Below are 23,518 nucleotides of genomic sequence, written 5' to 3'. Positions count from 1 at the left end.
AATACACAAAATATGATCAAATTCATACAAAACCACCCTCTAAAACCATGTAAAATCCAAGTATGTGAATTACAAATATAAACTGATAAATAATACAACTCCGTTAGTTGTCTACTCATTTTTCACATACGTATCTATGTTCAACGACGGATCCAAAAAATATTTATTATATGGCCGGACGAATTAATAATAAACCTTGTGGTAACTTTTATCCGTTGAACGATGACTCTTCTAATTGACATGTCAGATCTCTACTGCCAACTTTCGTTCCTACTCTACATTATCGATGTATAATCGTCAAAGAAACAAGATTTTTGTATTCTAATAATTTTTATACAATAATTAATACTTTTAAGTTGATCAATGCATAAATTAGATAATTAGTGATTATTTTTTGTAAAATTGGTAAATGTCTAGTTTGACCATTTGTGGTATGATATGGTCTCCACTTGTAGTAATCGTGCACAATTCATTAAATTAATGTTCCTTGTAAATGATTCACAAAGTAAAATTACAAAAGAAATAGTAACAAATCAAATAGATGGGCCTGATATGGGGTTGAAGAAATAAATGTTTTCCCAATGTTTTCGATTTCACGTGATGCTAAACTGAGAAATTCAAATTTTGAGTTACTCTTAATTAAAATAAATGGGCCTGTGATGGGCTTCTGGTCCTATACGCCATTACTTTGGTAAAAATAGAAAGGATAGTGAATTCAGCGAATTCGCACCCGCCAAAATTATTCTACGCATCCAATTCAATTTTTTTTCCCTTTTCGATTTATTCATTCCCGCTGCCAGCGCGGCAATCCGCACCCCACCTCATCCAGCCAATCAAAATTCACCATTATTTCCTATATAATCCCCATTACTCTCAATCTCTCTCTCATTCATCACTAGCCAAAATCTCTCCAAAATCCACTCAATTCAAATCATCCTCTAGGGTTTCCGACTCACCGATCGCCGCCTCCAGAAGAATGAGTTCCAACGCCGCAGCTACCACCAAGGGCGGAAGGGGCAAGCCTAAGGCGTCCAAATCTGTCTCCCGTTCATCGAAGGCTGGTCTCCAGTTTCCCGTCGGCAGAATTGCTCGTTTTCTTAAGGCCGGTAAATACGCTGAGCGCGTTGGAGCAGGCGCCCCTGTCTATCTCTCCGCCGTCCTCGAGTACCTCGCCGCCGAGGTAATTAGGTTTTAGATTCGCCGCATTTTCATCCATGATTGCTTGCCCTGAGTGTCTGTATGTAGACCGAATGCGATCCGTTTTCTCTGAATTTCTGATTCTAAATTTGATTTGTTGGAAAGAGCATACCCTCACATTATTGAGATTCTGTTTTAAAATTAAGTGTAAACTGGAAAAATAACGCAAAGTATGTTCAGTCGATTTTAATCATCTCAGATTGTGACTTCTATTTTATTTTTGATCGGTCTTTTGTCTATTCCCCTAAATTTTGCAATTTTTGATAAATTGAATCTATTGCCCTTTTCTAGGTATTGGAACTTGCTGGAAATGCTGCTAGAGACAACAAGAAGAACAGGATTGTTCCGCGTCACATACAGCTGGCAGTGAGGAACGACGAAGAGTTGAGTAAGCTGTTGGGCCATGTCACAATAGCTAATGGTGGTGTTCTGCCAAACATTCACCAGACTTTGTTGCCAAAGAAGGCTGGCGGAAGGGACAAGGAGATCGGTTCTGCATCGCAGGAATTTTAGGGTTTTGTTGTGAATTAAATTGCTGCTGATGGGCTAAGTTGGAAGGGCCCTAATTTTGTTCTGGCTGGAATATATAAATAGACGTTTTATTAAACAGATCCTATTCATTTCAACATTTCTATTCTGCTGTGCTCGCCTTTTACATTTTTTTTATTTTGTTTAGGGTTAATGCGATTAATGCGTTTTTTTATTCATTTCTCTTGCTAATATGCAAATAATTTTAAAAAATATCTAATTTTATTTAATGAATAAATCATTTTTCATCCTTTTAATTTTAAAAATGATTCCTATACTATTGTATTTGGTGTTATGCAAATATAAATTTTGAGTTTTTTTAATCCAGCATGGAATTTACATGAATTGTGTAAATTAAAATTGGTCGATTTTTAAGAATTAAAGGTTATATTGAAAATTATTTAAGAAATTAAATTACAACCTTAAATTGTCACTTCTTTGGAACGAAATAGAGTATACCCGAAATTATATTTGGCGGGTCAAAAAATAAATTTCCCACGCAATTTAAATGGGAAAAGAATTCGAAAATTGCTCAACCGTCTTTCTCGCACACGCTTCTTGAAAAACGTCCTTTCATGCCTGACATTATCTAAAACCCTCCGGCGGTGGTGTTCCACTACCTGCGCTCAACCATGACGGTGCCGCTTTTCAATCTCGCTCCCGATATGGCTGTCTCAAGACTCTGCCTAGGTCGGTCTCCCTCTCTCTCTCTCTGCAACCTCATATCTCTCTCTAGCAACATTATTGCTCGTTCTTCTCAGGAACCATGACGTTCGGCGAGCAGAACTCTATGTCTCAGTCCTTCCAGCTCCTCGACAAAGCCTTCCAATCCGGAATCAATTTCTTCGATTCCGCCGAAATGTATACTTACTTACTTAATACTATTTCAGTTTCATTCGCCGTCCATGGTTTTGATTTCCTGCTGCGCTACTCGCTGTAGGTATCCGGTGCCACAGTGTGCAGAGACACAAGGAAAGAGCGAGGAGTATCTCGGAAATTGGATTCGCTCCCGCAATATTCCACGGGATCGTTTGGTGCTTGCTACGAAGGTCTTACTAACTCAGTCTAGTTTTAAACACAGTTAGTGTACCTCGTAGTGTTTCATTTGGATTTACACGATTTTTTGTCACCATTTTCCTGCCCAAACTAGTGTTTCTTTTAGGTGTCAGAATGAAATCGCCTATAATTTTGTAGAATCGAGTAGTAAAATTTTATTCTAAAATCAAGTTTCTAGAACTTCTGCTGAAGCTATTGCTTGAAGCATATGGTTAAGAGTCACATGGCAACATTAGCCATTATTTATCTATTTTTCACTGTGTAAGGTTTTGGCATTCATGTTCAATTTTGATCCTGAGGTTAGTGCTTGAGAATCGAGCGCTTGACTCTGCTTCACTTGGTTCTATTTGTAGATGCTAGTCCAGCTAGGACTATCTAGAAGATAGTGCCACAGGCATTAGCTTTCGAACTTCTTTGCCTATCCATGTTGTATCAGTGCTCCTTGCCATGTAATCTCAAAATAGGTTTTTTATTTTCTAACTTGTAGTACCGGTATCCAAGTAAACAAATGTCATTGACATGTCTCAGTATAATTCAGAAGTGTACTGTGGTTATTTATTTGTTCTAGAAGACTAGAATATAGTCTCCCAGGCTAACCCTGATTTTTCAACCTTGATACACTTTTGCTGAATTGCTTAATTGCTAGGAGATAGGTTTGTGGGCCATCAGGGAAAATGACTTGGATACGAAATGGACCAGAAAGTGTTGATTCCAGGAATATAGCAGAGGCACTTGACAATAGGTTGATCTGCGCTGTACTAGCATATATCAAGTTCTTTTGCTCTCTTGGTTGTTAACTCGTAATAATTCTGTTGTCATTCGCCAATTCCTCTGTGATCTGCCCTTGATTGTCTGGCCTTAAAACTCAATGAGATTTGTGCTTTTACAGTTTGCTGCGCCTACAAAGTGATTACATTGACTTGTATCAAGTTCATTGGCCAGACCGGTTCGTGCGTTGTTTCTTTCTTGTAGCCTCTGTCTGTAAAGATCACTATAATGTGTCACATTAAAAGATGACTTTAGAGCTGCGGGACATTGAAGCTAGTTGTCACAACCATGGTTTTCTTGCAGCTATGTACCTATGTTTGGAGAAACTGAGTTCGATTCTCACCGGAACTTTCCCTATATTAGTTTTGAGGAACAACTTATTGCTCTAGAGAAGGCTATTTGTTCTGGTAAGGTCAGTGGTTCTGCACCTTGTTACTAACATATTTGGAGCTGTACTTTTTAATGGGGGAATGACATATTACTGCAGATAAGATATATCGGACTAAGTAATGAGACACCGTATGGTCTTATGAAGTTCCTTCATGCTGCTGAAGGTCTCTCTCGCAATTCTAGAGTAGTCTCTGTGCAGGTGGTTTGTGTCTCAACCCTTTTTAAAAATAGTGAGGCTTGTCCTATAAAACCTTCTGTGTATGCTTGTGTGTGTTACATGATTTATTGATAATTAGATATGGATCTACATTTTTTTTCTTGTTTTCAGAATGCTTATAACCTCCTCTGCCGAAATTTTGATTCCGGAATGGCAGAATGCTGTCACCATGAGAGGTACCTATATGAAACCTCTTTGGCTGTATTAATAGAGAATGCATCTTTTGTGAGTTACAATCATGATAATGTAAATTGTCTAGAACAGTAGAACTTATTAATAGGTAGTTAGAGTTGACAATGTCATAGTTTGAAATGCAATTTGGTTCCACTACATGTAAAATATACATTCATAATACATGGATTTGTATACTACTAATACAAGTAAATATGGTAATAAATCCGAGAAGCAGTATATTTCACTTGGTGCTTGTATCATTGTGGTTTAGTTTCAAATGAGAAAGCACTCGTTTTTCAGATAAACCTCCTGTTGATAGTTGTGATCTATTAATAAATACTTGCAGTAAGAAATGATTGAGTAAAATTTGATAAGAATTGAAATTATTTAGCATTCATAACCTAAGCTGTGACATGGCTAAGAAAATATATGCAACTTACCACTTGGTCTAGCTGATTCTTTTTTTTGGGCATGTGTAACTCTGATGGATGACAATGTCCTGCATTTATGGATTTTATAAACTTTGCTTCGATCTTCAATACTTGTTAAAAAGTACATGCACAACATCTATGTGCTCAAGAATCAGTATATGTGTATCAAATTTAGACAGAAATTAGACAAGTAATAATAATTCCATACTCCTGTGCAACATTAGGACAAGATTCATTGCATGGTTACTGGTTAGAAAATTAGAAATTGGAAACAACCTAACTTATAAAAGCATTTGAAGAAAATAATTCAAAATGCTCTATTGCTTTAACTACCAAAATCATCAGCGTCAACCTTAAGTTGTTCCATAGATGTTAATCATGCAAAAGTTGTTGAGAAGAAGTTAAAAGTCGTGTAAGAAAAACCATTTGGCTAGTGTATTAGCTATTAATTGAGTTTCCAGAGCAAATGACATATGCACTAAGGTTAAAACTGGTTGGAGCCTTATTATGGCAATGGAACTCTATTTGCATCTTGATTAGTATCTTTAGCTCTACTAAAATACCCATTTCACGCAGTGACATCACATATGTGATTTAAAGCAGCTTATGAAGATTTGGCTTCATTTTCATCATGCTTGCTTCCTACTTTATCAAGTGACATGTCACCCCAAATAGATACTAGAATATCCTAATCATTCAGTAGTCAAACCAACTCAATCTGCACTGGCAGGTGAAGGACTTTGAAGGACTTTTCCAAGTACTTGAAATACTGCTTTTTATTGTTTTACATGTTTGTCCCACTGCAATATATGGCCCTGAATTTAGTAAACAATGTTGGAAATAAAGATGTTTCTACAAGGTCACTCCTGTTATCTCCAAAATTTTGATAGGGTTGATTGAATATGTACCTGTCTATCAATTTATTTATGGATCAAGGATATGCTTAAATAACTTAAGTCCTTAGTGTCAATTCTCAAACCCTATTGAGATACATCTTCAATAGGCTCAAGCTAGTAATCTCTACTTTGTGTGCTGTGGTGCACACGGTTATATGGCTACCTTCCCTTTGGGTAAATCTTACAAACATTTATGCGACTTGTTCTCAAACTCTTTAAACTTCTCAAACTGGGCCTTGTACTTCATCCTCAAGTCTTATTCTTCTCTATAGCATTTAGCATGCCATCTTTCTGTGTAAGATTCTTTCAAGCATGTTGTTCAATTTCCAAAATTACCATACTGAAGGACTGGACATGAAAGAGCTAAAATAGGCAAGAGATAATATATGTCAACTTGTCAAGTAGTTGGACAACACATGTTTGATGCATGACCTTATACCTCTGGACAAAGATAATTGCTCTATAATAAGATGACTCATGCTTGCACTCAGGGCCTTGTGGATTTAGATCAATATCTTGTATGAGTAACATAGATCGTGAAATATCAAAAGTAAGTTGGTTGAAGTATCTAAGGGCTAATTTTGTATTTCGAAAAAATCATACCCCCTCCGTCCAAACTAAGTTGAGTCATATTCCTTTTTGGGATGCCCAATCACTCTTATTTAATTCCATCACATCTTTACTCTCTTTTTTTTAACTACTTGATTCCTCTCTACTACTTTTCAACACAATTTCTTAATCTCCATGCCCAAAAGTTTTGACTCAACGTAGTTGGGACGAAGGGAGTACAACATTTCTCTTTAAGTTGTATTTTGTTTCAAGTAGACAATGTCAAAGGGTATTTATTCAGCCTTGATTCCTTAGCTATTTGCCTTCTATTTGTTATATGGGGATCATATATACATGAGAAGGCACTGAACATTGTCTTGTGTGGGTGATAAAAGAGATAAATCATTGACCAATATTTAGCCAACTAAAAATTGAGTGAGCATCACAACTAAGGTTGTGTTTGGATGGAGGTATTTGAAACCCACAATCAAATCCACTCAATAGAATTGACAAAAAACCCAAATCAACGAATTTTGCATCCATGGGTTTGGATCTCAAAACCTAGCCATTCCATGCCCTTCCTTTTACACACAAAAATCACTAACATAGTCACTCATGCACTCTGACATGCGCACACTATGTAAACTTGATTTGTTTGGACAAATTCACTCAAACTTAAACTAGGGATTCAAATGAATTCATTACTGTCAAATTCCTCAGTCTAAGCACAACTAAATGTGCTCTATATAGTTTTGAAGTTGCATTGCATAGAAATTCTCTAGGGTCAATTACAATAATTTTATTTAATTTCATATGGAATTATATGGTTTTGCTAAAACTCAAAGGGATATTTTGATCCGCTCAAAATTTCAAGAAATATTCTTACGATATTTATACCTTTCTTCAAGACATGTATAGCATCAAAATAAATAAAAAACTATAACTGTGGATGAAGATACTTAAAAGATATGGCATAAATCTACACTGTAATGTAAAGACAGTAATACAATAGTATCATATATGAGGAGTATATCATATCCCAACCACAGTGCAGGCATTCCCTCACTCCCTAATTATGAATATTACACTAAATGAACTTGCCATGTACTTCAATGAGTGTATGCTATTTATGGTGTCTCTTGTAAATCACCATATTTGATAATAGACTGCTTTTTCCATTATTTTTGTGTTTCATCAACTAAATTTTATATGTTGTATGGTAAGGGGTTTTATTGATGTTCGGCATTCATTGATCTCTTCGGCATTCATTGATCTCTTCTTCCGGTCTTGGAACGAGATATTTTTTCAGCTTGTGTTTTTATGTAAACTTTGTTGAAATATGAATTTCTTAAGCATTTGTATGTTCTAAATTGTCAAAAAGTAAGGGGATTAGTTTTCTCTTTAATTCTTGAATGTTATTGGCCCTTCCTTTGTACATTGGCCACCTAATGTGAACTGATACGATTGTATCTTTACAAGCCTTCTTGGTGTTTGGTTCATAATAGTTTGGCCATCAATTCTCATGTGTCTTACTTTTCTCTAGGGTAAGCTTACTAGCATATAGCCCTTTGGCAATGGGTATTCTCTCCGGGAAATATCTCTCTCTCGATGGAGGTCCAAGTGATGCTCGTTTGAATTTGTTCAAAGGTTTTTGTCCAGGCCTTTTGGTTTGAGCAACTGCGATTGGTTTTTTATCAGACAATTTACTTGTATCATTTTCAGGCAGGTATGCTGAAGGGGAATCAAGATACAATCTGTCAGATGGTATCACTGGAAAAGCTGCCAAGGTAAGTGAGAGTGTTTTTCTCATTACTTGATTATACTACAAAGTACTAAGAATATGTGTTCTGTTTTGGTTTTGAATATTTCACTTTCCATGTTTTTGTACTACTTTAAATAAGCATACTTAGTGGTCTTCACAGACCACAGTGTTATTCCCATGTAAAATATGGTCCCATATCTCTTAGTTATTAACTATATAATGCATTATTTAAGTATAAATCTGAAATCCTGAAGAATATATTTGTTGAGTTTTCTAGGGTGAGTTCACTGTTGTGAGTATTTTATGAGTGGTTTTGGTAGATCTGTGTATGACATTGTATGAAGACCTTTTGAGTTCTTATCAGAAGTCCCTCAAATCAAATCCATAATTTGAAATGCAATGTAAGCAGTAAAGTTATATATTATCACTGCTTAGTTGCATCAATGAGAATATAATGGCTTTGCTAATGTCACTTCTCACTGTTTTGCAGTTATATTTTTCCATTGCAAAGAAGTATGATGTTCATCCTGTATCACTTGCTATAGGTGAGAGCATTTTCTTAGCGTATTTAGATTGTTAGAATCTTATATCTGATGCATCAAATCTGCTTAAAATTGGTACTACGTATTAATTTTTATGCTAGGAACCTTAGTAGGTAATAGGCATTAACTCAATGGAATTATGCTTTGAACTATTGGCTTACCCTAATCAGTAGATCATTGGAATTTCATTCAAGCAATTTCATTTGATGTGGATTTGGTTATTAGGTATATATGACCATATTGTGATTACTGATTAGCATAGTGACCAAGGAGATCTTAACTAGAATGGCATGAAAAATTAAAACAAATAATCTTGGGCCCAGGAAAGATTTATTTATTTGGATGAGAAACATTTATTCAACCTTAACATTCAGTTTCATTTAGAGCTGGGACCAATGTCTCTGTTCTTCTTTCCTGCTCTTTTTGGCAGGAGAGCTTCATGAAAGTGGATCTTCCTTCCTGAACCTGAACCCGGAATGGTAACATGGGGCAGCAATTTGCTTAGGTCCTCATCACTCCTAATTGCCAGCTCTATGTGCCGAGGCTCAATTCTGCTCCTTCCTTCATTCTTAGCCTCTTTCCCAGAGAGCTCCAAAACCTAAATCAAGAAACTTATTTAAACAGATTAGGCAAATTCGAGAATGAATATAGAAATAATAATGGAAGCAAATGAAAAGCACATTTATTATATCACCTCAGCAGCCATGCATTGAAGGACTGCAGCTAAATAAACTGGTGCTTGAGGAGCAACACGCTTGGAATAATTCCCTTTCTTGAGAAATCGGTAAACTCTGCTAATGGAGAAATATAGGGGAGATCTTTTGGCCTTGGACTTGCTCTTCGTACTGTTGGAGGCGGCTCTGGAAGAGGATTTCATTTTTTCAATTTGACTTTAGGTAGTCAGAAACCCTAAGTTAGGCAGCGGAGTGCATGAAGCGGGATTTATACGGTAAGTGTTCGATGGATGGTGGATTTGATTGGTTAAAGGTACGTGGCACAAATTGCCACGTAGTCAGGCAATTAATATAGCGTAAAAGAAAAGCTTTTTAATTTTGAATTGGAGAATCCTTTTAGCATTTGTGCAATAAGATTAAAGAGGACCTCCTTTCCTAGTGTGAACTTATTTTGATTTGCTATGAAGCTAGTCAAGGAAATAAAATTTCTCAGTGCACATTGTGCGTCTTGTAGCTAATGATTTTTTTTTCGTGCTAAAAGCTAAAATACTAACTTTCTTCTCGGATATTTTAAAATCCTCATGTTTGTGTGTTTTGTTAGGATGGGGGAGACCTTCCAAGTACGGAGTTATATCAATTAGATTCGAACCTGTGTTTCCCAATATTCTTTTAGTAAAAGATTGTCTTTGATTAGATTATTACATTGATAAGTTCTTGCACTTTTGGGATGTGCTATCTTGAGATCGCAGTAAGGTCTTCATTTATTGTTTTAAAACCGCAAGGCCTTGTTTTCTATGCATGAGAAGAGGGTGATAAATATCTATGACAATTTAATATCTTGTTTGATTCAAAAATAAAAGCCCTTGATAAAGTATTGTATTCCTAAACGTGTTACGTATTACGAAAGATAAGTGTAACTAACTTGATAAACTATCCATCTTCTTGCTCTCATACTAGTACAAATGAGTTTTAGTAAGTGCAATATGATAGTGCAGTTTAATACATCCAACCAAACAAGAAATTCAATGTATGTATGGTTAAATGCATGTTTAATACATTCAATCAAACATTCTAATTTTAGATGAGTTACTTAAAAGACCATAATCTGATTTGTGGATATTATAGAGCTTATTTTGTGGATTTTTTAAGCTTGTATAGACTTGTATTCATCTTATTCATGTTTTAGAAGCTCTTTTTTAAGCTTAGCCAAACATTATCAGAAACCTCATTTTTTATTTAGATACTCATATTTGGTAGTAGTAGTAATTCCAATTTACACTATTTTTAATTCAATTTACACATTATTTACTCATAAGTTATAACTTAGGTCGATGCTCTTCATCAAAGTTGTTCAAGCTCAAGTTCGGACAAATTGGATGATTATGCTTTTGACTTGATTCAATTTGTTTGCACTTCTACCCGTAACTGTAATTTTATGTGCACAACATTCCAAGATGTGGAGATGCTAACAATGTTCAAACTAAGAATCTCAGCTGTTTGTTCATTTCCTATTATGATTTGTTGTGCATTAAGCTTAATAAAGTGTTCTCTATCACTGTACTACATTCCTGTTTGATGATCAAATCAGCTTTGTTGTGCCCTATGAAACTATTTGGCAGCTTTTGTTTTGAGACACCCTCTTGTGGCCAGTGCTGTTTTTGGAGCTACAAAGCTGTGGCAGCTCCAAGAGGTGCTCGATGGCTGCAGAGTCGAGCTTACTCCAGAGATAATTGCAGAAATTAATGAGGTGCATTCAGCATTTCCCAATCCCTGTCCCTAGAAAAGGTCAGTCTTCCGCCTTTGTTTTCCCATACGTAGAGAAGCTAAAAAATCAATACTCTTCTTTGTTTTATATGCTGAGAAGTTATACTGGGAACAGTTCAGATAAATGCTGTAACACAGTAGTCTCCATGCTTAGAAGAGTGAAGGGCATTCTCAATACTTTCGTAGTATAACCAGAAAGATCGGCTGCTAGTTAATCCATTCATCATAGTCTTCCCTTTGCCATCGCTTGGAAATTATAGTATAAGGGTATTTTCCATTTGGTTATATTGGAAGAGGAATTCTTGATGTAGAAGGTGTTTGAAGGGTGTTAGTTTTGTACATGCGTTCATACATTTATGTGTCGATGCTAAGAATATTGTGAAATGAATTTATACTATTTTGAACTCGACTCAATAAAGTTTCTGGCTTTCTCTCCTGAGATTTGCATTTGTGCTTTCCTTTTATCGAAAAACACTAGCTAGGACTATTGGAGTTATTGTAATTAGGTACACCTTTCACGTGTAGACCCATGAATTTTAGTTCCATTTGGAATAAAGTTAGTGTGTTTGTGTTGGTGGGTTGGGCCACAAATTTTAATTGATCTTAATAGTTGCTCGTGATTGTTGTTAAATGTCACTATTAATTTAGGAGGAACTCTAGAACCTAAAAATCTTACAGCAATTAAAAAAGCCAAGTCCAAAATGTGACTACATTAAGAAAAAGCCAAAAAGGAAAAGAAATAAAGAAATGAGTGGAGTTGACTAGGTGAATTCACTAGCGATCTTTTCTTTTTGTTGAACAAGTATTGGAAAGACATTGGTCAGAGAGTAAAAGCTGCCCCAAATTGAATCATTTGAAAATGTTTGTATAATCTATTGCTAGATGTTGGAACAAATTATTTCACACTCTCCACGCTACCTATGATTTTACTATTTATTCCAAAAAAAAGATTCAATGTCATTACTAGGTAATAATGTACGAGTTATGGTGCATCATCATGAACAAATGTGATCTACTATAATAAATCTGACCAAGATTTACAACATTCCCAGCTTATTATCACAATCCAATAAATAATGCAGCATGTTGATAATCAATATCACAGATACAGAAATTGCCGTCCTTTTAGGTATGAGTAAATATTTAATTACTTCCCCTCTTACCAATTAGTGATCGTTTCTATAATTTTAATACTCAAAGAACAGCTGCAGTAAAATTTCCTCTAATAATCAATTTAAGGTCTATGAATCTATGTACCTATGTACGTGGACTGATTCTTTGGAGGTCTAAAACAATCACCAACTCTAATTATAATTAATATATATTCATGTAAATGACTGATACATTACAGGAATAGGACTTTGTTATCACAACCCCTTAATGGAAAAAAAACATTTGATTCATATTGAGCACATATAAATTTGAATCGATCTATATCTTTTCATCACTATTTTTTTCTAAATAAGAGGAAACACTCATGTATAATATGAATAAATCATATCAAGTTAGTACTTTATTCTTTTAATAGGCCCCCTCTGTCTTAAACCCGAGTTCCAACACAATCAAATTTAATTTGAAATGAGTCTAGAATCTAGATATTTTCATTTTCTATTGGGTAGTCTAATTCTACTTCAACTCCTTTTACTTTCATTTATCTAACATCAGATTTTCGATGCATCACAAACATGACTTAAAAATAGGAAAAATAACTTAAAACATAAACTCATGTTATAAGAAAATATGGACTCAAATTAAATAAAGTAAATAAATGGAAGTATGCCATTCCCACATGCAATTTTTTAATAAAATCTTAAACTCGTCGATATCCTCTATACAACATCTGTATTGGATTTCTGTACTTCTTAGATCAAGTCCAGGGTCAATTTATTTTACCAAAATTATAAGTTATTGTGAGTTGCCAATTAGGGAAATATGGAACAACGAACTTATTATACTAACTTACTAAGTAGTAAAACATTATAGATGAACGTGTGTGATTTGTTCACATCAATTACATATATCCAACATTTGTGAATCAAATTGGAAAAGTAGATGTACTCAGTTCGTTTGAAATAGTCATATTTAGAAGTTGTCTTTGCAATATTTGTGAAATCCAGATATTTCCATTACTTAAGAAAATGAAAAAGGAAAAAAAATTGAAACTTTTTTTGAAAAGCGTAAAATAACGGTTGACTGTAGACGAGTTGGCTTTCTTCATTTCTTGCCTAAAAAATCTTTCAATTATCAGCTGTCAATCGCAACTTCATTCATCTCAATCCATGAAATGAAACCCTCTTTTTTCTAATTACACAATTTTTTGGTAATCCACGAGTAAAAAACCGTTTTTTTTTTACTTTGGGAAAAATTGAACTGGAATTATCTGGCATCAACTCTCAGTGAAGGGTCCAGTTTGCTGCTCTGGATCCCACTGTTCCTTTGTGCTTCAATCAGCTCTAGGGTTCCAGTTTCGTGGATTTCCTTTGTTATTCAGCTTTTCTGCTGAGTTGATTGATTCGATTTGTGGATGGGATCGAAGCCGTGGCTGCATCCGGCGCCGGAATATCGACATTTGGAGAGCTATTGGGACACCGATGAGGACGCGCCGGGTCCCCGCTGTGGTCACACGCTCACCGCCGTCGCGGCGACTAAAACCCACGGCCCCCGCCTCATTTTGTTCGGAGGCGCCACCGCAATTGGCGGTGGCAACGGTGGCGCCCCTGGCATTCGTAATGCTCTCTCTTTTGATTTGTGCTTGCTGGCTTTGCTGTTGTTTGGTACTGAACTGATTAGTTGTTGAAGTTCTAAGCTCGGGTGTTTTTTAGGGTTGGATGGAGTGACGAATTCTATTCATTCTTACGACGTACTTACTAGGAAATGGACCAGGTTTCTCTTCCTTTCTCTCTCTCTGTGTTGTGGTTTAAGTTGAAATCTTGATTTCAGTTTTTGGATTTTAGTTTCTACTTGATTGGTGAAATTTGGTCCAGAGGGGAATTAGTGCTCATTAGTTTGTGACTGATTTGATTAGGCTTCGGCCAGCTGGGGAGCCACCATCACCTAGAGCTGCGCACGCAGCTGCAGCTGTTGGCACCATGGTTGTGTTTCAGGTGATTGGAGTTTGGAGTTTGTAATGGCTGAAAAATTGTGCTCTGTAAAATTACTAAGGGTCTGTTCTTTGCCAGGGTGGGATTGGTCCGGCTGGGCATTCGACGGATGACCTTTATGTGCTTGATTTGACAAATGACAAGTTCAAGTGGCATCGGTAAGCTTCTATGGGATATTGTTGCTTATTACTTTATTTGGTGTTGCAGTAAATGAGCTTTATTTGACTTGTAACTCTTTTTTGCCGAGGCCAGAGTTGTAGTTCAGGGACAGGGGCCCGGGCCTAGATACGGACATGTCATGGACTTGGTCGCTCAACGATATCTTGTCTCTGTTAGTGGCAATGATGGTGAGAGCTAGCAAGCCTTTTCTTATCCAAAAAATACACATTTAGAAAAATATGTTGGCAGTTAATATCACTTTAAACAAAGGAAATTACTGCATGTATAGCAGTGAAGAACTTTATCAATGTACTAATGTTTTCTAATAATCTAAAATGATACTGGCTGTTATTGAAAGCTTCAATTGAAATATTTCTGTTAATTAAGGGAACTTATACCTTAGCTGCTGTAGGCAAACAGTGGCACATTCTACCACTTTTGCTGTTTTGCTATGCTCACCTGTTCGATTGATCTGGTTTGGAATAATTTGAATCTTTTGTTTATAATGTATCCTTAAACTGTCCATCATTTATTTACCAATGGCTTTCAATATCTTGTTCTTCTTATGCTGGCACTAACTGTACAAGATTTTGCAGGTAAAAGAGTGCTATCAGATGCTTGGGCCTTGGATACTGCACAGAAACCATATGCGTGGCAGAGGCTTAATCCAGAAGGTGACAGACCTTCTGCAAGAATGTGAGTAGTTTTGCTAATCTTTTAATTTGTGGCATTATTGGCATAAATACAAATTATGAACATTAAAGTTGGAATTTTCTTTTAATGAATGCCTTTTTCCTGATGCAGATTGTTTAGTCTGCTTTTATATCTGAACTAGTTCACTAAGGGACCCTTCGATGTATTTAATTAACAAGTTTAAATGGCTTCTGTTTTCTCATCTGACTCCTTAGATTCTACTAATTGTTTACACGTTCATTACCTTGCACAATAAGTATTTTACCATACCAATTTACCATGTTTATAGGTATGCAACGGCTAGTGCTCGGTCAGATGGAATGTTTCTGCTTTGTGGCGGAAGAGATGCATCAGGCACGGTATGGCTTGTTTCTTGTGATGATAGAAGGCATTCATTTGTCATGTAAATGGCTTCACAACGAAAATAGCTCCCTCATTTTCATGAAGTTAATAAATGAATCCCTCCATTGTCAAACCACAAGGTGTTTCCAACTCCAATTTAACGAAGATGGCTTCAATTTGCTTGCATGCCTTTGGATAAACTCATCTGATATCTTCATGCATTTATTTTGGGAAAAGAGTGGAATACTAATCTCTGTAAACTTATGGCAAGAGACATTTTTTGGGCACTTAGTACCAATTTTAGAAAACAATTAGCCTATTGTTAATTTGCTCTGATGAGGTGCTTGATTGCTCAACTTTTTACTGATAATTTGCTTATTCTCCAAAATTAGTTGAGGTAGTTTTATAAATGTGGTCTATTACCAAGGCTTTATGTGACTAATGAATTAGTTGCATGTGACCTATACAGCCACTGGCAGATGCCTATGGATTACTTATGCATCGCAATGGCCTGTGGGAATGGACGCTTGCTCCGGGAGTGTCGCCTTCGCCCAGGTATCAGCATGCCGCGGTAAGTCATTGATCCAGTTATTTGTTCTTTGCTACTGTCAAAATGAGATGACTTCTTATCTATTCTTGTCATTTTATGCGATCATAAGAAAAATGGTTTTGAATCTATAACACCTGCAGTTTTATCTGATCACTTATAATATATTGACTAGAGTTTCTTTTGTTAATAAATACTACTATTGAATAAGGTTGGTTATCTTTTTCTAAATAATCTCATTTGTATGGCCTTAACAATAAGAAATGGGTTGACTGTAGAAGACTTGTAGATGTCAATATTCTTTGTACCATTCCAGATTCTACACCATAAGCAGCTTGATCTTAAATTCTTATTTTGTTGGTAAGACTGTTAAGAGTTGGAGGTCATACAATTATTATGAGAACTGAGAAGCTTAGTGTTGTTGGATCACTTGTCAGTGGCAATATGCCTTATCTATATGTTAGCTCCACTTTATGATTTGAGAATGCTGCTCTTTTCCAGGTCTTTGTAGGTGCTAGATTGCATGTAACTGGAGGTGTTCTTAGAGGTGGGCGATCAGTAGAAGGTGATGCTGTAATTGCAGGTGACCTTTTAATGTTGTTTTTAGTTGTTGACTGGAAATTGTTGCAAGTTTTGGGACTTGTTCCATTAAGAATATCATGATGTTGTTGTTGTTCTGTATGAAGTATTGGATACCGCCGCGGGAGTTTGGCTTGACAGAAATGGTCTGGTCACTGCACGGGGAAACAAAGCACAGAGTGATCCTGATCCTTCTCTGGAGATTATGCGTCGATGTCGCCATGCAGCTGCATCTGTCGGTTTCCGAATATATGTTCATGGTGGTCTGAAAGGAGGTGAAGTCTGCCTTTAGACATATCTTATTTTCTTGGCTGCATGCCCTTTTCTTATCTGGAATAATGTTTCATCAAGACCCACAATATAAAGAAATTTCACCTTTTTCCGATAGGAAAATTTCTCACACTTTTGGGACGTGAATGTGATTATGGATCTAATATGAGATGCTCTGTCTTGGCTCTTACATGCTCTTATTGCATGTGAACCCATAAAACTAAAGAATACATGAAAAACTCATTTTTGCATTTCATCTAGATATCCAGAAAAGGGCATTAACTCCAGCTATATGCTGTATGCATTCATCTAGATAATTTGAGTTGCTCTCTTGCTCTTTTGACATATGATCCCATGAAACTAGAAGTGTACATGAAAAACTCATTTTGCATTTCATCTGGATAATATTTTAGTACTACTAGAATTGAAAAATGGGAATTAACTCTGGCTATAGGAATTACAGTCAATGGAGTTTTGAGCTGACAGCTTTACTCTGTATCCCAAATTAAATTTTTAGGCAAATGGCAGAATTAATGGTTTCTAAATCTAGTGCTGAGGTTTCCATCTTACAGTGTCTTTGTTGATGATTCACTGTCAGTATGATCTTTACTAGTGAGTATAGGCTGAAATGTTTCGCATATATTGGTAATGATTCCAATAGTTCTTTGTGCTTTTAAAAGCTAAAAGTGAATGTCTATGCACACAAGATGGCTCATTTTTCGTATTTGTGACCTGCTTTAAGATATTTAGTTTATTGTGTTGCAGATAATTTGCTAGATGATTTGCTGGTGGCAGAGAACTCTCAGTATCAATCTGAAATCAATCCACCATTATCCCCAGACAGAGCCTCGATGACTTCTAGCCCAAGGTCAAATAATGCTACTTTTGCACCATTTTCCCCTGGATCAACCCCAGATGACGGGTTTGAAACACCTTCATCTGGAAAATATGGGTCTGTTATTGTTGTCCATTATGGTGGTTTTTTCTGTAGTCCAGACAGGCTACTTTAGTAATCTATAACATGTATGTCTCTCAATCTCTCTCTCTCTTGCCTTGGTTTCCGTAGAATGGACAAGCACTCCTTGGAGAAACTCGCAGAGGCATCTGCTGCAGAAGCTGAGGTTGCGAGTGCTGTCTGGCAATCTGCTCAGGCAGCGTCAGCTACCCCTGAGGAAGCTTCGTTGTCAGATGTCAATTCACAGTCTGTGGAGACCACTTCTGAAGGTAGTGACACAGAAGTTGATGTCCGCCTTCATCCTAGAGCGGTATGTTTTGAGCTCGTTTTATTGTGCATCAATATATTGTATATGGATGCCTGGGAACCATGAAACCATATATTGTTCAAATATTGCAGGTTGTAGTTGCAAAAGAAACTGTTGGAAACTTGGGGGGTATGGTTCGGCAGTTATCCTTGGACCAATTTGAAAATGAAAGTAGACGAATGCTACCATCACATAATGACCTATCAAATCCTACTAAAAAGTTTGCAAGGCAGAAGTCACCTCAAGGCTTGCATAAAAAGGCAAGCTTTACTGTCTTCTTCTGTCTGTTAAAAGCAAAATTCTTGACGCAGAAAAATGTCAGTCTGATGCTTATGTGGGTATTTGATTATTATTTATGCTGCAGATCATATCAACTTTGCTCAGGCCTCGAAATTGGAAGCCTCCTGTAAACAGAAAATTCTTTTTGGACTCTTATGAAGTTGGTGAGCTTTGTTATGCTGCCGAGCAGATTTTCATGCAAGAGCAGACGGTGCTTCAATTAAAAGCTCCTGTAAAAGTTTTCGGTGACCTACACGGACAATTTGGTGATCTGATGCGGCTATTTGACGAATATGGATTTCCTTCGACTGCTGGAGACATTACGTAAGTTTTATGTTATAGCTTGTGGTGGCTGACATGATTACCTCTTTCACTCTGCAAATGACAAGTTCTTAATTTACTCGTGACATTAATTTGTAGCTTTCCTATTTCAGTTACATAGACTATTTATTTTTGGGAGATTATGTCGATCGCGGACAGCACAGCTTGGAAACTATAACTTTGCTTCTTGCTCTCAAGGCAAGAATTATGAACTGATAGCTGAACATTTGCTTTGTGAATTGCATATTTACATTTTTGCCTATTTTAACTATTGACTTGTGTGGGCCATAGATCGAATACCCGGAGAATGTTCACCTGATACGAGGAAACCATGAAGCTGCTGACATCAATGCACTTTTTGGTTTTCGCATCGAATGTATCGAAAGAATGGTATACGTCTCGAGTCTACAGTAATATCCCCGATCAATATGTGGTGTCTGATAAAGGCTGCTTGACATTTCTTGCAGGGGGAAAGCGATGGAATTTGGGCTTGGACGCGATTCAACCAGTTATTTAATTATCTCCCACTTGCTGCACTGATAGAGAAAAAGATCATCTGCATGCATGGTGGCATAGGGAGGTCGATTAATTCAGTTGAACAGATAGAGAAACTGGAGAGACCCATAACGATGGATGCTGGGTCGATAGTGCTAATGGATTTGTTATGGTATATTTTGCTTCACAGCCTTATTCTGCCTACATCCGATTCCATGTTGTGCTTATCACGTGCCTTCCTCAGGTCGGATCCCACTGAAAATGATAGCGTTGAGGGCTTGAGACCGAATGCAAGAGGACCCGGACTTGTGACATTCGGGGTATGCATCTGATGATTTCATGTTGTCATCACAATATTCTGTTTCTTGTCACGATTAATGACATACTGTCTGTTTACCGATTAATTTCCTGCCTGCAGCCTGATCGAGTCACAGATTTCTGTAAGAAGAACAAGCTGCAAATGATCATAAGAGCCCACGAGTGTGTTATGGATGGATTCGAACGATTCGCCCAGGGCCAGTTGATCACCCTTTTTTCTGCAACCAACTATTGCGGTATTACTTTGAGTAATTTGAACTCATCATGCTAGCATTCCAGATTATGTTGTAGGATTGCATGATAAAACGAGCTCAAGATTGATTGTAGCATCTATGTTATCTTTTACACACTCTCGTAGTGAATACTAATCTGATTTACGCAAACACCTTCAGGAACGGCAAACAATGCTGGTGCAATATTGGTCGTTGGCAGAGGATTGGTTATTGTCCCGAAATTGATTCATCCACTTCCACCACCTTTCCACTCCCCGGAAACGTCCCCAGAACGTATGACAGAGGAGACATGGATGCAGGTATGTCGGTTTCAGATTATCCCTGTTGAGGTGCGTGCAGTTCTCGTTTAGTAGAAGATAATCTTGAATTTTGGTTTCTTTAGGAGCTTAACATCCAAAGACCTCCAACTCCTACTAGAGGACGCCCGCAGCCTGACCTCGACCGAGGCTCACTTGCCTATATATGATGTTGCGGCACGTTGGTATTTGCACGCATCCCAATGCTGCTGGGCTGGCACGGGACGGAGCAGTCGGCCCTGCTTTCATGGTGCGGACGGCTCTGTTGTATTTCACTCAGAGAAGAATAGGATTATTGGTGTATAGAAGAGAAATACATATACATGGTGATGGGGTATGACAAGAAAATGGATTACATTTTGTCTGAGTGTGGTAAAATACAGAAACATTTACTGTAAGTTAAGGATAGAAACGAAAAATCTGTGTGTGTAGAATAGATGGGTGTGTGCTGTGCGGCTGATTTCGATATTTTCTATAGAGAGAATGTAATTAGCAGATTCAAATTGGTTTCGATTTGAGGCATGAGTTGAATTATGGGGTATGTGAGTTTCATCGTCCACAAAAATATGATCCTTTTCTTAAAGTTCAATTGACTCGTTATTTCATAGTAGTAAAATATTTAGATACATGTAAAAGATAAACCTAAACTTTCTTTGGATAATTACACCACATATAAAAAAAGTTGCATAAATATTTTTAAGTTAATATATTTGTTATTACAAAAAATTTCTTAACTTATTGTATCAATTTAAAATATTGGTGAAATATTTTATATATGTGGTGTAATTGTCCCAAACTTTTTTTAAGATTCAATTGAAAGAAGCAAAATAAACAAGGAAAAATTTAAATTTGTATACTCCATAACAAAAATACCAAGAAAATAAAGTAGTGTTGTAATTTTGTGTATGTATGTATATATAGTCGTCTTTTAGAAGCAATCATCCCCCAATCCCCTAAACCCTAGCACCCCTTTTTCGCCGTTCAACAATGGCGGAAGCCTTCCCGGTTAAGCCGAAGCTCCGTCCAACCTCCAGCAAACTCACTCCCACGCCGGAGGCCAAGTACTGGAGATCATTCAAAATCCCTAAAGATATCGAAACCACACCATCAAAATCCTTCACTTTCCCAATTAATTCCATCGCATTTTCGCCGCTAGCCCCTCACGATTTCGTTGCCACGCATTCCGCCAGCGTCTCCATCTTCTCCGGCAAAACGCTAGAGCCTAAACCCACAATCTCCTCTTTCTCCGACACCGCCGCCGCCGTATCCTTCCGCTGCGACGGGAAGCTCCTCGCTGCCGGAGACTTGACCGGCACCGTCCACGTGTTCGACGCTAAGTCCCGCAGCCACCTCCGCCGTCTGAAGGGCCACGCCGCCGCTGTCCGGTCAGTAAGTTACCCTCGCGCCGCCGATAAACTCCACCTCTTTTCAGGTGGAGATGATTCTGTTGTTAAGTATTGGGATGTTACGACTGAGAAATGCGTGTTTAATCTCTTAGGCCACAAGGATTATGTGCGCTGCGGCGATGCTTCGCCTATTAGCGATGAAATGTTCGTTTCTGGATCGTACGATCATAGGGTTAGGGTTTGGGATGTGAGAGTGTCGAATGCGAGCTCTGTGATGGAATTGAATCATGAGAAGCCCGTGGAGAGTGTGCTGTACCTTCCCTCCGGTGGCCTAATCGCCACCGCGGGTGGTAATTTTGTTAAGATATGGGATGTGATTGGTGGTGGGAAGTTGCTGTATTCGATGGAGAGCCATATCAAGACTGTGACTGCACTTTGTATGGGCAAGGTTGCACGAGGGAGTGGAGAGGAGGCCGAGGAGAATAGGATTTTGAGTGTTGCATTAGATGGATATATGAAGGTTTTTGATTATGCAAAGTTGAAGATCACCCATTCCATGAGGTTCCCGGAGCCACTTCTATCTGTTGGATTTTCGCCTGATTGCTCGACTCGTGTTATAGGGACATCCAAAGGGAATTTGTATATCGGTAGAAGGAAGGCGAAGGTGGAGAGTGAGGAAGTGGTTGGTGGTTTTCAGTGGAAAATTGTGGAGGATGATCCTGGCAGGAAGGTTCTAAGGCCTTCCTATTTTAGGTACTTCCAACGAGGGCAAAACTTGAAGCCCTCGGAAGGCGATTACTTGATCAAGAGGCCTAAGAAACTGAAGATGGCTGAGTTTGATAAGCTCTTGAAGAAGTTTAGGCACAGGGAGGCGCTGGTGGCTGCTTTGAATCGGAGAAATCCAGAGAGTGTTGTGGCTGTGATGGAGGAGTTGGTGGCGCGTAAGAAGTTGATGAAATGTGTGTCCAATTTGGACACGGAGGAGCTGGCGTTGCTGCTGGCGTTTCTACAGAAGTACTCGACCATGCCAAGATATGCAGGGCTGCTGACGAGGCTGGCGAATAAGGTTGTTGAGTTGAGAGCCGAGGATATAAAATCTTCCGATCAACTAAGAAGTTATATTAGAAATCTGAAGAGGGATGTTGAAGAGGAGATCAGAATACAACAATCTTTGCTAGAAATACAGGGGATTATTTCACCGATGCTGAGGATTGCTGCTAGAAGCTGAAGTTAGTGAGATTATGTGTTTGATCTACCAAGATTTTATTGGAATTGGGAGAAAGACTCGTTATGTTTTTTGTAGGATTGATCTCTGTTCTATTGTTGTCTAAGGCCAATTTTTTTGTTGAAATAGAATCATTTTTGGTTCACATAGGTTGCAATGAAAACTGCTTTGTTTCATCAGAACTCCATTTTACCCGATACCGTTGTATTCTCTCTCGGTTGCCAAAAATAGTCCACTTACTAATAAATTAAGTCTTCTTCTCCACTATTATTCCTGCTATTAATAAATTGACTTTTGTTCTTTAATAATAAATTAGTCCATTTTCAATTTTTGAGTGGTTTTTATAATGTAAATTAAGTTTAAATTAAATTAGATTTAATCGTGTAATATTGGGTTCCGGTTTTTATCACATATTGTTGTTAAGGGGTTTGGGTCGTGTTCGGGTTTGAAGATAGCAGGTCGGGTTTGTGTTTGGATTAACAATTTATTTAACAGGTCGGATTCGGGTTAGGCCTTATTGGGTTGGATATATGGGTGAGAAAAAAAAACCGAAAACCGAATATCTGAACCGAACCGAACCGAAATTTTGAAATTCGGTTCGGTTTTTTCGGTTTTTCGGTTTGGTTCGGTTTTAAAATTGCAAAAATTTCGATTTTTCGGTTCGGTTCGGTTCGGTTCGGACGAAAAAAAAAACCGAAAAACCGAATTATATTTATATAAATATATTTAAATATTATTTATATATAACTCTAACCCTAATAGAATTCTGCCTCTCCGCCTCCTTTCTCAATCTCTCCGCCTCCGTTCTCAATTCCGTTTTCCACTCTAAATCTGTAACCCTAAAGGCTTAATTTTGACTAACTCTAAGCCTCCAACCTGTCTCCTATCTCTGTTCTAGCCCATCGCCTCAAGCCATCCACGCCGTCTCCGCCCTCCAGCAGTGCAGCCGTGCTCTCCAGCCATCTACACCGCCTTCAGAAGAAGGTAAAAACTCAGACTCGTCTATTTTCTTCACAGCTCTCAAACTAGTGGTCAAAATTAAAATACCTAAGTTTTTGTGTTTAGGAATTAATGTGTTCTTCAGAGGATAAGTATTTGGATCTG

At 37.5% G+C, this 23,518-nt stretch overlaps 4 protein-coding genes across 18 annotated transcripts; all 4 read left to right on the top strand.

Annotated features, from left to right (window-relative positions):
* Positions 1-890: 890 nt before the first annotated feature.
* LOC125203835 (histone H2AX) lies at positions 891-1,823 on the top strand. The gene is made up of 2 exons (XM_048102311.1): positions 891-1,180; positions 1,489-1,823. The coding sequence occupies exons 1-2, from the start codon at positions 977-979 to the stop codon at positions 1,708-1,710; spliced, it is 426 nt and encodes a 141-aa protein (XP_047958268.1). The 5' UTR covers positions 891-976; the 3' UTR covers positions 1,711-1,823.
* A 454-nt stretch (positions 1,824-2,277) lies between these two features.
* LOC125205509 (protein tas-like) lies at positions 2,278-11,387 on the top strand. 14 transcript variants are annotated; one of them, XR_007173765.1, is made up of 13 exons: positions 2,278-2,415; positions 2,487-2,586; positions 2,666-2,774; positions 3,435-3,523; positions 3,671-3,727; positions 3,853-3,961; positions 4,037-4,141; positions 4,268-4,332; positions 7,750-7,853; positions 7,929-7,993; positions 8,459-8,513; positions 10,835-10,969; positions 11,069-11,387. XR_007173765.1 is itself a non-coding variant. In XM_048104494.1 (13 exons), exons 1-12 carry the CDS (start codon positions 2,358-2,360, stop codon positions 10,962-10,964), a joined length of 1,074 nt encoding a protein of 357 aa, XP_047960451.1. In that variant the 5' UTR covers positions 2,278-2,357; the 3' UTR covers positions 10,965-10,969; positions 11,064-11,387. The 14 variants fall into 14 exon arrangements, 6 of the variants coding, with proteins under 6 accessions (XP_047960451.1, XP_047960450.1, XP_047960449.1 ...); XR_007173764.1 differs by having other exon boundaries at positions 11,064-11,387; XR_007173767.1 differs by lacking the exon at positions 11,069-11,387 and adding an exon at positions 8,941-9,459 and having other exon boundaries at positions 10,804-10,929.
* A 1,772-nt stretch (positions 11,388-13,159) lies between these two features.
* On the top strand, positions 13,160-20,384 carry LOC125203215 (serine/threonine-protein phosphatase BSL1-like). 2 transcript variants are annotated; one of them, XM_048101525.1, is made up of 21 exons: positions 13,160-13,674; positions 13,771-13,831; positions 13,974-14,052; positions 14,128-14,207; positions 14,302-14,396; positions 14,805-14,904; positions 15,191-15,260; positions 15,713-15,814; positions 16,292-16,373; positions 16,477-16,644; positions 17,405-17,507; positions 17,706-17,904; positions 17,994-18,161; positions 18,266-18,504; positions 18,615-18,699; positions 18,793-18,891; positions 18,969-19,168; positions 19,241-19,316; positions 19,415-19,550; positions 19,707-19,846; positions 19,930-20,384. In XM_048101525.1, exons 1-21 carry the CDS (start codon positions 13,473-13,475, stop codon positions 20,011-20,013), a joined length of 2,568 nt encoding a protein of 855 aa, XP_047957482.1. In that variant the 5' UTR covers positions 13,160-13,472; the 3' UTR covers positions 20,014-20,384. The 2 variants fall into 2 exon arrangements, with proteins under 2 accessions (XP_047957482.1, XP_047957481.1); XM_048101524.1 differs by having other exon boundaries at positions 17,405-17,591.
* Positions 20,385-20,784: 400 nt separating this feature from the next.
* LOC125203216 (protein SLOW WALKER 1-like) lies at positions 20,785-22,678 on the top strand. Its single transcript, XM_048101526.1, has one exon. The coding sequence runs from the start codon at positions 20,831-20,833 to the stop codon at positions 22,415-22,417; it is 1,587 nt and encodes a 528-aa protein (XP_047957483.1). The 5' UTR covers positions 20,785-20,830; the 3' UTR covers positions 22,418-22,678.
* Positions 22,679-23,518: the final 840 nt, after the last annotated feature.

The sequence above is a fragment of the Salvia hispanica genome, chromosome 2 (assembly GCF_023119035.1).
Source record: "Salvia hispanica cultivar TCC Black 2014 chromosome 2, UniMelb_Shisp_WGS_1.0, whole genome shotgun sequence".
NCBI classification, from domain to species: Eukaryota; Viridiplantae; Streptophyta; class Magnoliopsida; order Lamiales; family Lamiaceae; genus Salvia; species Salvia hispanica.
This window is presented reverse-complemented; position numbering and strand designations above follow the sequence as displayed.

Excerpts from the sequence above, each read along its gene's own strand:
- LOC125205509 (XM_048104493.1), top strand. The coding sequence starts at position 2,358 with ATGACGGTGCCGCTTTTCAATCTCGCTCCCGATATGGCTGTCTCAAGA. Across the intron at positions 3,728-3,852 it reads CAAGTTCATTGGCCAGACCG|CTATGTACCTATGTTTGGAG; the intron begins GTTCGTGCGTTG and ends GTTTTCTTGCAG. Across the intron at positions 7,854-7,928 it reads TCGTTTGAATTTGTTCAAAG|GCAGGTATGCTGAAGGGGAA; the intron begins GTTTTTGTCCAG and ends TATCATTTTCAG.
- LOC125203216 (XM_048101526.1), top strand. The coding sequence starts at position 20,831 with ATGGCGGAAGCCTTCCCGGTTAAGCCGAAGCTCCGTCCAACCTCCAGC.
- LOC125203835 (XM_048102311.1), top strand. The coding sequence starts at position 977 with ATGAGTTCCAACGCCGCAGCTACCACCAAGGGCGGAAGGGGCAAGCCT. Across the intron at positions 1,181-1,488 it reads TCGAGTACCTCGCCGCCGAG|GTATTGGAACTTGCTGGAAA; the intron begins GTAATTAGGTTT and ends GCCCTTTTCTAG.
- LOC125203215 (XM_048101524.1), top strand. The coding sequence starts at position 13,473 with ATGGGATCGAAGCCGTGGCTGCATCCGGCGCCGGAATATCGACATTTG. Across the intron at positions 13,675-13,770 it reads CGGTGGCGCCCCTGGCATTC|GGTTGGATGGAGTGACGAAT; the intron begins GTAATGCTCTCT and ends GGTGTTTTTTAG. Across the intron at positions 17,592-17,705 it reads CCTTCATCTGGAAAATATGG|AATGGACAAGCACTCCTTGG; the intron begins GTCTGTTATTGT and ends TGGTTTCCGTAG.